The 14,019-nt window shown below is 32.2% G+C and overlaps 2 protein-coding genes across 2 annotated transcripts in view; one reads left to right on the plus strand and one right to left on the minus strand.

The window, feature by feature from the left end:
* The window catches only part of LOC129975958 (uncharacterized), a 36,934-nt gene extending 35,217 nt beyond the window's left edge, over positions 1–1,717 (plus strand). The window contains exon 13 of the mRNA XM_056089266.1: positions 898–1,717. Within this exon, the coding sequence (XP_055945241.1) occupies positions 898–1,119 (222 nt within the window). The 3' untranslated portion in view covers positions 1,120–1,717. The remainder of the gene's footprint in view (positions 1–897) is intronic.
* A 10,557-nt stretch (positions 1,718–12,274) lies between these two features.
* LOC129976482 (uncharacterized) overlaps positions 12,275–14,019 on the minus strand; it is a 40,531-nt gene continuing 38,786 nt past the window's right edge. The window contains exon 12 of the mRNA XM_056090090.1: positions 12,275–12,499. Coding sequence (XP_055946065.1) covers positions 12,359–12,499 — 141 coding nt within the window. The 3' untranslated portion in view covers positions 12,275–12,358. The remainder of the gene's footprint in view (positions 12,500–14,019) is intronic.

Genomic DNA, 14,019 nt, shown 5'->3' on the forward strand with positions numbered 1-14,019 from the left:
TATGTAACATAACTGACCTTTGAGAAAGTCTTCAGGCCGGATTCATTATCTTTCTTTTTAGGTTATTTTTACATCAAACTTAATATTTATTTCTAATTTGGTACCTGTAGAATGTCTGTTGTGTAACTGTCTAAAGTTTATTATATTTTAATGAATGCTCTTGTTATAAAATGCATTTGTCTTTGTTTCGGATATTTATAACCATTACCTATTATCCAGAGATATCTCTTTCCAGCTCATAACGTACTTTATGACTCTATCTCTTTGTACAAATGAAGAATTAGTTGTTTTTTTATACCTCTTGTCAAAATCTTAAAATTTGTCTAAAATCATTTCATTCATTTTGTCTATTTCTAATGATGATACAACATTTTCAGGATAGTTTTAAGGAAAGAAGGTGTTCAACAATATAAAACAAAATATTTTAAGAATAAAAATAATTTACAATAAAATAAAATATACTAAACGCATATATATATATATGCAAGGTCTTAAAACAAGTAGAATAAGTGTTTATTTCTTTAACTATTGTAATTAAACATATACTTCAATTGCAAAGTTTCATCAAACACGGCACTCAAACATATAAAAATACTTTGAGTTCTATAAAAAAGGATTACATGTTAAAAAATTTGATTTTTATATGATCCCTTCAGGGGAAAAGTTTAATTGAATAAAATGTTTTTCTTACACTCTTCTGAAAGCTTCCAGTTCCTACAGACAATGTTTTGTTATAAACATTCTGTGAATTCAAATGATAAAACACGAGATTCCTAGTTAAAATTTCTTTCGTATTCTTCAGCCAATTGACAAACAAATACTTTAAACTTATATAAATTATTAAAAAAAATTGTTAATCTTTATATTCATAATTTTTTTTATCATTTACTCTAACAGAAAGAAGAACTGTTCAGTTACATCGGAGGTTTGATGGGCTGTTGGATGGGAATTTCAGTTTGGTCCTTCACCGGCATTATCGGTAAAAGATGCCAGAGAATTCCACGTCTGGAGAGAAAGCTCAGAAAAGCAACAAATCAATCACCTTCGTTCATCAGAGGTGCGATTTCGTTCATCAGAGCAGCGATCATCAGTGCTATATGGCCTATGGATTCTTTGTAATTGCTATTCTATCACTATGTGCACTTTGACTTCACTGACTGAAATTTAAATATTGAAACAGTTCTTATTATCCAGAAGGTTAAATACAAAGTCAATGTACAAGGTGATCAAAATTAAAACACCTCTATTCTGAGCTCCCCATACAGCGAACTACTCAGTGTAAAGGCTCCAAAATTGGTGAACATACTATTCAAGACATTGGGAGAAGGATTGCGCGAAAAAAATTATTTCCAGAAACATAGATAGACGACGTAATGCAACAAAAGAAATAGGTTGAAAAGAATCAAAATACACATTTGTAACACATTTTATTCGGACTTATCAAACATTCCATCACAAGAACCTTATCGATGCTTACCAGTTTGTTTAACTGCGGATTCTAATTCGTCGATGGAGATGCTTCTCACATATAGAATGATTACTGTCTTTCAGATCTGGCAAGGTTACCAGACATAGAGAGTGCAGAGTACGGGTGCTTTTATTTTGATTACCTTGTATAATATAAAATGCCTGTAAATTTATAAGCACAATTTTTACTTCTACTGTTTTTGTGATTTTTCAATTACTTGCTTTAGGAATAATAAATTAGAATTCTCTGTAAAAACAAACAGATGTGTTTTCCTTCTGTTTAACCGTATAACTCTACAATTTTTAGAGTTTTGCATAGTGATGAAGCACGGATTTGCCTATTGGTCCTTTTAACTTCAATCGAATGGATTCAAAATTTGATACAGATAGCCCTTTCGCGGAAAGCCAAGTTTCATTTATTTCTTCTGATGCCTTTCCAATCTTGTATTGCTCTCCAATCTCTTTGCGTAATTTATCAGTCTCATAGTTTTACACTTGCAGTAGTGAATGAGCATTAGTATTTATGAGCCATACGTATTTAATAGGATCACTTATTTATATTTTAGAATTTGAATTCTTATTCTACAATTCCTCAAACAGCAAAACTGTTTTTCCTTACTTCAAAATAATCTCGAAACTGTTCTTTCATTCAAACACTTTGTGCAAGCCTTATATGATGTACAAATTAGATTCTTTTTCTGTCTCTAAGTTTTCAATTGAGAAGGAAACATGAAATAAAGTAACCGAAATAAATATCTTTTTATAGTATGTCACTTATCGAAATGAAATATTTATCGATTTGTCTTTCAGAGGATATATAGTAGAGGACAATTTTGTTCAAACCTCTATAATGCCGAGGAATTATACGAGTGGTATGTAACGTAAGAGTCCCTCATTTAGAGCTCACTTGTCACTTTTACTTATTAATTTGAGGTTGAAAATAAATGCAGTTCCGGTGCTTACGATGAAAAAGAGATTAAATCGTTTTCAGTTTGAGTGGTTCAATTCAGAGAGAAATTTGAAAATTACTGCATTCTATAAATTTGCTGGACTAAGAAAAAATATTTTAAATGGAAAATTATTCTGTAGCTAATTTAATTATTTTACTATTGCTAATAATGTTAAATTATTTTTGATGAATGTAAATGCTAATTCATATAAAAAAATTACAAATCCTTATTACTAATTCCAGTTAATCAGAAGGGACGGGTGTACATTTTCATGCTCAACAGTTGTTCACATAACATTTAATGGTATGAAATTTGTACAACTGTTGAAAAAGTGTAAGTATGCGAGTATTGTCAGATTATCATCTGTTACCTTCTTATGCTGACCACTATACTACCGAAAATATTTTGATTATTAAATAAAATTCCCGTAACATGCCCATCAAACCGTTCAGTGACCAGAATGGTCAAGGATACGGGGGCATGAGACGGCGTTCTGTTCTGTTACCTTCTTATGCTTGCGTATTCCATTACTTCATTCATGGGATGTTCGAAGTCATTCATTTCTTCGTGATTCTTGTTTTGATTTTCTTCTAACATCTCTTGAAGTGAATTTTGAATTTTTCATTACTAATATTGATCTTGGTCTACCCCATGACGACCCACCTGCCCGAAATGTGCAAGAGCTTGAAGATAGCCGGGGGGGGACCATTATTTGTTTATTGAAAGGCTTACAGTCATCGCCAGAATATAGGCGGTGAATAAGGGTATACATTACAGTTCATTTGACTAAAATAAAATATTTAAATTAAATAGTTAGCAAACCAATTCTGGGTTCAGGAGATTAAGTTGGAAAGTATACATAGAAAGCAATAACACACATAAGCACAAAAAAAAATCACAATGTCCAAACGGTGGATGACATAATAGATATAATAGTATAGTAGACAGAGACATATAGCACTGTCAAACAATGTACCAATATTGAAAATCATATATATATCCAATTATATAAAGTGATAAATAAGTAAATGTCACAAATACAAGGTGAAAATACAAAACAGATCTAAAATGACAAACACATAAAAATAAAGAATCAGTAGAAAGTAAATCAAGAATATGATCAGAAACGTACAAAGCCTTTAATAGCTATAATCCTACATCAAAAACAACAATCAGAAGCTGTGCCAGAATAATTACACAAATAAAGAATCAATTAAAACAAGACTGCAAACAACTCAAAACACAGATCCATCATCCTAGCCTCCTCTGAATTTCCTCACAAATATCCCTTGAGACTTCACAAAACATCCCCCATCATCCTTAGCGAAGAACCGTTTCTGAGTACGCTAAGAAACCAATGAGGATTGGATTCGATAGAGGGGCGTGTGAGGTGATAATGACTAGTGAGTGTACATTCAAAAGCGAAGTCCCCCAGACCACCACAGATGCTGTTTATTATATGAAATCTATGTAAATATAAAAGAAAAGGACCATGGTAGTATTGCGATACTATCATGTGCTTTAAAATGCATATATGCTCTCTTCGTTTGGAATAATATCAATTTATTTTAAGATACATATTTTACATGCTCGTTGCAATGCATGGAAAAACTATAATGATCTATCGGTCATCTTTATTGAAAATGTAAAGTATATTTAACTTATTTTGAATTAAGCTATAAGAAATTAATGGACACATTTATACGTAAAAGTGGAAATGATTTTTTCCAAAAATCTCCCATGCTAATCAAATCTAATATAAAAATAAATTTAAAATTATACTCTTTGGATTTCAAGTATGTTTTTACTGCTTTGTAGCGAAACTTCATAATAAATAATGTGTGCCTGCCGTTTGCCTACTTGTTGACTTTTTTCTATACAAATTAATTAGATTTTGGTATTCTGTTTTAGAATCTTTCATTGGCTTTTGGAATTATATTCCAAAAAATGTTTTTCGTAAACCTCATTTCTTTGTTGCTCAGCCACCTATGACTTAATGGGTTAATAATACAAAGGTGGAGACAGTTTTCAAATATCACATGCTTGAAAAAAGTGTTTTGATGGCGATGACTACTTGCTCTCTCACTTGATGTCCGATTAGTCGGTATAAATAAGAAACAAATGGATTAATAGTAGTTTTCGATTTTATTCACTATTATTAAGCTGATTAATGTAAATTTTCCACGAAGAGAATAATACTGTGAGCTAATTTAGCCTTCCCTGGAGGCAATCTACTCCATTAATTGGAACTCAGCCATTCTGTTTCAGTTTACCTTATACAGTATAAGATCAGTTTGACCAAAAATACATCATTATTGGTCAAACTCATTATCAAATTTGATTTCTTTACATCATTTTTGGTCATCATTCTTGATCATTCAAATTTGATTTCTTTACATCATTTTTGGTCATCATTCTTGATCATTCAAATTTGATTTCTTTACATCATTTTTGGTCATCATTCTTGATCATTCAAATTTGATTTCTTTACATCATTTTTGGTCATCATTCTTGATCATTCAAATTTGATTTCTTTACATCATTTTTGGTCATCATTCTTGATCATTCAAATTTGATTTCTTTACATCATTTTTGGTCATCATTCTTGATCATTCAAATTTGATTTCTTTACATCATTTTTGGTCATCATTCTTGATCATTCAAATTTGATTTCTGTAAATGGATATAAAAAATAGAAACACCGTTTCGACACTTGTGATAATGAAAACGTGAAAAACAGTGTTTGAAATTGTAGACTTTCAAATACAACATAGGAACTGAACTGATCGAAATAACTATAATATTAGTGAAACATTGTATTAGGATGCTCCTAAAGTTTCTTTCCCATTTCTAATATGAAATGAATACACAATATTTACTGTTGAAGATATTATTTATTTTGTTATATAAGAACCCTTTTGCTCTATTACCTTCTTCTAGCTCTCAGGAAACCTCATTATGCCTTCATTCCAAAACTGTTGTGTTTTGGACAAGAAATAATCTTCGAGGTGCGCTTTTATTTCGGTGATGGATTTAAAGCGCTTTTCGCGAAGAGAATTTTTTTAAGGACAGAAAGAAGTAATAATCAGATGCAGCGAGATCTGGAGAGTATGTAGGAAGCGGTAAAACATTCCAATCAAACTGTTAGAGCTTCTATCTTACAACTAATGCATTTCACTGCGATACAGAAATTGATCAAATTCTCCTTCGATTCCTTTGCTTAAACTATGCTACATGTTCTACACTATTAATCTATTGAATTGCTACTCTTCCCGTTCCACATGTCTGAAATTTACTTTAAATTTGTAGATAGCATTTTTTTTCTGCTCTACTATTCGACATGAATAAGAGAGATGAAGCGTTTAATGAAATAAGTACAAGAAAAAGAAAAGAAAAGAAGGACGCTACCCAACAAAATATTTTAGGTTATCATAGATACCATTTTGCAGTGATATGAAAATGGTTCAAATCCATGTTTTAAGAGAAAGTATGAGATTTCACTTAGGCACAATCTAAAACAAAATATCGAGTTTGCTTACAACACTATTCAGATTCCAGATTACAATTCTTTTAAGTCTTTTCATTTATATTTGAACAAATCTTTGTTTATAAAATTAATGAATTAATTCAATAAAAATCAATGTTCTCACTCTCATTTTATTCCTTTCTCGAATGGGATGATGATCTTTAGAAGGATCTGAAGTCTCCTGAAAGCGTCTGTATTTTGAAACCCAAAAAAACTCGAGAAATACTTAACTAATTTTGGAGATATTTGTACCATTTTTGTAGGGCATTTATTGGGGAAGTTTTTAGTATAGTGAGGTTATATCAAAATAAAGAAAAGAGTTTTATAATTGCGATTTTAATTATTTTCTTACTACGATTCGCGCATGAGTAAAGCAGCAGCATCTGTGCTTCACACTTATCCACGCGTGAGCGGAAATCTCAAACTTCGCATGTGCAAATAGCAAGAGCTGTGGTATTCATATGCGATACATTTCTTTGTTTACGTTTGATTTTGAACAGCGATTCAAATCTCATTATCCCCAAAAGAAGGAAATTCAACCTTGGCCGGAGCACATAAAATGCCTACACGCTTCGTTTGTTGCTCGATAGCAAAAATGTAGAGGAAAGAAACGTTAGGTTATCGAATATCAGAGAAAGTATGCCCAAACTTTCTTCAAAATAGAGTCTTCTACTGAGCGAAGTAACCATCTCTCTTTAAATCGCACTGCAATTGAATTACAGAGACAGAATGATTCTCGCCTGTCTGCTGACAGAGAAAGAAAGACATTTAAATTTGAGACTCAGGAGAAGAAGTGAAAGAACAAACGTTCCTGATATTTAGTCCAAAAAGGAGTACGCCGTTCTGAATTTTGAATAATGTGTGGATTACAGAAATGATGCCTCGGTTTCTATAGGAACAATGTCTATAGCCTGTCCAAATTGTTCAGCTTTAGGAACAACTTTGATATACAGTCATTTTCACCAAAAAATAATGTATCGCCAAATTTTAGCGAAATGTCTGAATGTGGCGCGAACAGCAGCAATAATGTTTCCAATCTAAAGGTTCAGAGGACCGCTGCAGCAAATTAACGTAAATATAAAAAGTAAATAAATGCAGTAAAATGAAATGCAATCAAAAAATTTAATCGAAAATAATGAAAGTAAGCAGAAGTATATGCAGCAGGAAAAAATCAAGAAAAATGAACAGGAAAGATCGAAATACAGTAGCATACAGAAACTTAAAAAAAAAAAAAAAATGGCGGCCATGTAACCCCAAACAAAGCACCACCGAAAAATTGCCTACCTCGCAAGGCGCCAAATGACTGGAAATCAAAGCTTAGCCCTAAATATTTCTGAATATGTGCTATAAAAAATTGTTTTGTAGTTATTTCTGATGATTTATAAATATCGTTTTGATCCCGCATGACATTCCTATGTCATATCGGGTGGAGGCTAGACTTTAAGTCTAAAGTTATTTTTCCTCTTGGATGTTATGCCACGGGCAACGCTGTGCGAGTACTGCTAGTAAAAAATAAAAGAAAAAGAAAATCCAATACAGAATCATGTAGAGATTATATTTTTACATATCGCAATCTACGCAATTTTTTTTATCATCATGTATCTCACATTCATATATCGCTATGGAAAAATAAGCTGGTGATAGTGAGCTGTGTCGGAAATTGTCACATGATTTGTCGTAGAATGAGGTGTGAGATTTTAAACTCAAACATGGTACAATGTGATGCCTACAATGTCCATGTGATGGTACAATGTGATGGTACAATTGTCAATAGTAAATAGCCACCTTTTGTACCTATGCATGTAATATAATTTCGAGACATCTGAACATCAAATTATCTATTATGGTGATATTAGAGAATATTCTGCATGATGTTAGAACTGCAGTTTATCGGGCATTTACTTTTACAGCACGATCAAGCCGCTTTCTTATGAGATCCCTTTCAAAGCATCACAGGAAGCCCAGGATTCAACATTTAATTATATAATATTATTTTGTATCATAACTATAAAACTTAGCAACAGCACGATGCAGCATTATACAGTGGCTGTAGAGCTTTATATTGGCTTCATACGATACGCTGAGTCCCTTTAACACTCTGCAAAATGTACATAAGATATAGTCCATTGATTGTTTCAAGATTATCACTTTTCGATGATTCTTCTTCGCTAAAAGGTGAGACGCGAAGAGATGAGCGCACTTTTGAAATTTTTCGACCTTGATTTCCGCTCCGTTCGATACTTCGTTCTTCAATTTTTTCCCCACATAAATGTGAGCGTTGTAAAAAATGCTTCTTATCGCATTTTCTTATTTTAACTCAAAATTGTGAATTGATTGCTTATATAGTAAGTTGAAGAAGAAAAAAAAAAGCTTTCAGAAGTGGTACGAAAAATATTTGAAACAATATCATTCAATATGGCCCTGATTATCTAGTTTTGCTAATATCAAAAATGTTATCAAAAAATTCAATAACAAAAAAGGAGTCTAACTTAAATAAATATTGTTATTTTGTACCAAATATTAAGAATAGAAATGTTTTTTAAAATATAATATGAAACAAATAATACGATACCAAAATAGGGAAACAAAAAAGGAAAAAAATACGAAGAGAATTTCATAGAACACTGCTCCTCAGCCTGACACATTTCCAGCGGAGTTTCAAAATGGCATGTTTTATGTGCAAAGCTCAACGAATAATGTTAAAAGTAACCATCATACTCCAAGAAACAACATCATAAAGAAATGAGAAAAGTTAAATTAAAAATATACGGGGGAGTTACATAATTGCCAATAATGGGTGATAGAAGAGCCCATGTTTGATCACAAAACAAAAATGATCTCATAAAACGAGGGCAACAAACTAGATTTTCATAAAACATTTTTACAATCATCTCTATCCCATTTCTTACCGTTTGCAAGTTACAGAAGATAAAATGATTATGCCACTTTGGGGCTCACGGTGACCTGGTGGTAATGTCTCAGCTTCTGAACAGGAGGGTTCAGATTCGAGACCCGATTCCACCGAAGAACCAGCGCATAAGTGGGTCTGGTGCACATAAAACTCACCTGGGACAAACGTCCTCCCGCTGTAGAAGTTTGGAGAAAAAGGGGTGGGGGATCTGCTTTCAAGAAATCTTCTTGAAATCGCAAGTTTCTTTAAAAAGTAAATCTGTAAAATAAGCATTGCTGTACAAATGAGGATAACCAACAATCAATCATCGGTGCTCAGCTAGCAGAGCATTTCCGCTCTATACGAATTTCGTCTGGGGTACGAATCCCAACCAAAGTATTTTAGCCAAAAACTGAAATTCTTTTATTTAGATTGTTATCTATTGTTGATCTAAAATTTGGAAGGCTCTAGATCTTTCTTAAATATTCAAATTGGATTGTTCTAGAGCATTCTATATGTGTTTAAAAGTTGAGCTCCGTCAGTGATGGGTAAGCTCTCAGTCTCGTGTTGTAGTGAGTTGCTTCTTTTTAATAAATCTAATTGTTTGTTTATACTAACGGCGTATTTCTTTATATCTACTTGACAATATTCTGCCAAGCCCTATTAATATTTCTTCATTATTATTATATATTCAATATGCCTGAAGATATGAGAATTATATTTTTAAAGAAACTAGCCTCCTTTGGAGACCAGTTTGTTCGCCCAGATTACTAACTTTTTTAGGCTGTTTAATTTTTTATAAGGGATGCATTTCTTTAAAAATACATTATATTTCGTAATTTGATACGATTAAAACGCATGAATTTGACTGAAATTGTTTATTGGAAATTGTAAAGATTATATATTATGAAATAAAAATTGAAATGAAAATCCTATTATGGATTTGATATTTTGACGGAAGTTTGAATCCCATCGCAGAATTTTAGAACATTGTTTCGAATAGTGTATCAAATTCAATTAAAAATATTCTTATACTTAAGAGAAATAGTGTACGGAAAAGAAATTTATATTATTAAAAATAATTTTCAAACAATAATTATTTATAAGATAATTGCTTTGAAAGATATCAGTATCAGTTCTTGTAGCCAAGTCATTACATTTACGGCTTTCTTAAGATTAAAATGCAGGCGCTAAAATTGAAAAATTTTCGAACCGATTTCTCGCCAAATATAATCGTGACAGTTTTTTATTGTAATTTTGAAATTTTTTGTAAGAATTTCCTGTATTACTAAAAACATTGCTGACTTTTAGAGAGTCTTTTAACGATTGGCATGATTTTAATATATTTGGCGAGAAACTGCACATTAACCCTTTCTCCGATTACTTATCTTGCAACGGTGAAGTCTATTTTTGCATTTGATTGAACTATTTATTTGAAAACTATTTTTTGATTTTTTTATAATTTTTTTTCTCTGATTGAACGTCCTCTTTGGTGACTTGGCGAATTATTTCCAGAACACTTTTAATAATATTTTGCAGCTCCGTTAATTAACTAAGGGAAGCTTTTGAGTCAGTACAGCTATAAAAATGTTCAATGAATGACGCAGTCTAAAATTCGTGTGATAGTTTGCTTATATTTGATTGCTGCCATTCGACAATTAGTAATAGGCTTGTTTTCTGTGCCACGTAAGTAAGCATTTTATATATACAGATGATGAAAAAAGTTAAAGGTAAAAGAAGAGAAATGAAAAGCTTGTGGAATAATCTGTGTGGATAAGGATACATGGAAAATTGAATTTAACCTCAGAATGATTGTAGTTATAGTCATGAAAATGATATTCAGAGGTAATAAAAACCTAATGATAGTATTTAAAGCAATATCTGGTAAAAACCCTGTATTAATTTTTCTATTTCGAAAATGGTACAAGATAGAGGGAGCATGTCACTTACAGAGAACTACCGGTTTGGTAGAAACAGACAGTTTGTGCAATTAATGCTGAGGAAACAGCCTTCAAATGGTTGTCCACATTTCCCGAAACTGTAACTTCCTTTGATACGGAAAAAAAGAAAATGCTATTTTTCGGACAATATTGTGCCACTAAATGGTTTTTCCTTGCCAGGACATCTCAAATAACTAGTGCATGCGCCTTTTCTGTCAGCATTTCAGAATTTTCGATGCCGTTCGATACCATTTCGATGCTTGGTATACATCGACTGATATTTTAAAAAGTGTGCATAGTGAAATTCAGATAAGGGTCCTGATTTGTATTGCATATAACTAACAATAGTTTGAATACCGAATATAAAGGTATCTTAGGATAGCAAATTATTTCCCTATGATATACATTTTGTGACTTCAGAATTTCGGAAATAACGAAAAAAAAAACCCTGTGCATTTTGAGCATTTTGCTCTTAACATTAACGAGCACTTTTGTACTATATTTATAAAATTCTACAAGACTTTGTAACAGACATTTATTCCGTATTATACTATTTTCGATATAAACACATAAGTGGACACTCGCATGGGCTTAAGTATGTGGGATGGTTATATTAGATAAAATGTACAACACATGTTTAATAGAATGCATGTGCAAGTCAACAGAATATTATTTTTGCCCAAATAACAGCATAAACTGTCGCAACTCGACATATACAGTAGGAAACAAGACATCATATTATGAACAAAACATTAATAATCTTAAAGGAATTGTTCGATGGATGCTCTGTGTCAAGGAATACACATTTTTTTTTCTTATTGCATATTAACTACGGGTATTAATGTTGTATTTTTGTTGTTGAACTGTTGTCTATTTATATCCCATTAAACTTGAGATTTATACTTTATCAGGAATATTCTTTTCTTTTATTTATTTCAGTTTCAATGAGTCCCATGTAGTTATTGATCTGTGACCCAATATTTTTTGTTCAAAAGGGATTTGCCTGTACATATATAATATCAAATTAGTATTTTTTATTACTATTTACCACGCCGGCGTCCTGGCATAGGGGTAGCGCGTCTTCCCCGTGATCTGGGCGTCCCGGGTTCGAGTCCCGGTTTGGGCATGGTTGTTCTTCTGTTGTTCTATGTGTGAATGTGCCCTCCTGTAAAAAGGGGTTGTGCAAGCGAATGAGTGATGCGTGAGTAGCTAAGCCGTACTCTTGGCCCTAGTTGGCGCTGCTATAAAAAATAAGAGACGTTCCCCTCAGGCTTAAATCGCTGTCTTCGTAACAGCGGGCTTGTCAGTGGCAAGTGCCATAAGAAACAAACAAACAACCACAAACTATTTACTACACATATTAAATTAATTTGCATTTTATTAAACATCAGTAACTTGTTTACAGAAGTGAATTTTACATAACATTTGTACTAAGCTAAGGAATTTTTATTATCAAACTGAAGCATTCTGCTTCTTTACCAGTTTCATTGTAATTTACTTTAAAGTTTTTTCAATTCAAATAAAGAAAAAAAAAGTCGGATCCTCATTGTCAGGTTCTTTTTCACTCGGGGGCTTCTTTTTCGTGTCATTTTTTTCTTTCATTCCTTCTTTGTTTCAAGCGCAGCACCTTTATACAGGCGTTTCCAACAATTCCGGTGAAAGACCAAACTGAGATACCAAGCCAACATCCAGTCAATCCTCCGATGTAGCTGAAAAGTTCTTCATCCTGGTCGGAAATGATTCATTAATTAATAATAGAACTTGGCAATAATAATTAATATCTTGAATAATTAGTTTACAATGAAATATTTGCGTCAGCTTCGATTGAATTCTGATTTAATAACAAGCTTCATATTCTTCAATACTTTTCTCAGACAATCAATCGCGTGAATTTCATAATAATTTCAGTCCATTGTTGCATACATAAACATGGTTATTTATAGCAGAATCGTATATTGGCAATTTTTGAATTCTATTGAATATTAATTTTTATTTTCTTGTATATGGAGTATGAGAAAAGATAAAGTGCTTAAGTTGTCTAAAAATTCAATTTAGTGATTTATATGAATCTGCCTGTTTCTCACTTCTTAGAATCCAAAAACACACCTTTTTGGCATTACCAGTTTGTCGGTATGTAACGTATGGTGAAATAATAAAACTGGTCAAGTGTGAAAAATTCAAAGTGACTTTTTCAGGCATCTATCAAATTTTTTGGAGAAATTCATATTCTTCTCCCTTGGCAATGAAAACTCATATCTGAAACACCTGGAAGGATGAAAATATCCAGAGAGATTTATCAACAGAACTGATCTGTATGAAAGTTTGGGACAATTATTTACATGTTTAAACAATTATTGATTTGCCTGTTTGTCGATATGAGAAGACGAAAAGTCGAATATGCATCTATACAGCTATTCAAATTTTGCCATTTGATCTTTTCACCATCATTGCAAATCTGTCAGCGCATTACGAAATGCCATATACGCCATATTGTGTGAGTATACTTGATACTGCGAGGATGAACATTCTCGCAGGTCTTCCTTACTATCATGCATTAAACCAGATATATATTCATTTCTGCATTTTGTCTTTCTTACATAATAGGGTACTTCATGTTTTAACATTTTAATGATAAAATAATCATATGATTGCGTGAAACCTCCTACAGCGAAATTGTCAAGCAACTGATTAATACTAATTGTCAGAAATCGAAAGAATCAGTTATTGAATTTTGTAGTATAGTGGGATTGACTGGATGAGGCCATTTATAAGGCAACTTTTACAGAAATTGTTTTGGGCCAATTAGAAGAGAAATGAATGCCTCATCAAATGAACACAAAGACAATGAATAACAATAATGAATAAAAAAACAATACCTATTTCTTAGAAATTTTGCAATCATATCTTAGGTTATAATCTTTATGCATTTAAATTGTTATAATCTCATTACTTCATTTCCCAATGTTTGGTAGGCAGAATAAAACAATTACAAACGCCAGAAGTAGTGAAACATCTACATTCTGCCCATATCATTTATATTTTAGAAAAAGGGGGGAATTTAAAGACCTTTCACAAATTTTGTAACCTTTAAAAAGTTGAAATACTTTTTCATTTGTCGAATATAGGAAGTGTCTGAAATTCTGAACAGTCTTTCGGAAAATTGTCTTACACTATATATGCACCCCCGTGGGGGGCACCTCTAAATGAGGATGAGATGCTTCCGGAATGATGGTTGGATCTCGCCAC

The sequence above is a fragment of the Argiope bruennichi genome, chromosome 7, assembly GCF_947563725.1.
Source record: "Argiope bruennichi chromosome 7, qqArgBrue1.1, whole genome shotgun sequence".
Classification (NCBI taxonomy): Eukaryota; Metazoa; Arthropoda; class Arachnida; order Araneae; family Araneidae; genus Argiope; species Argiope bruennichi.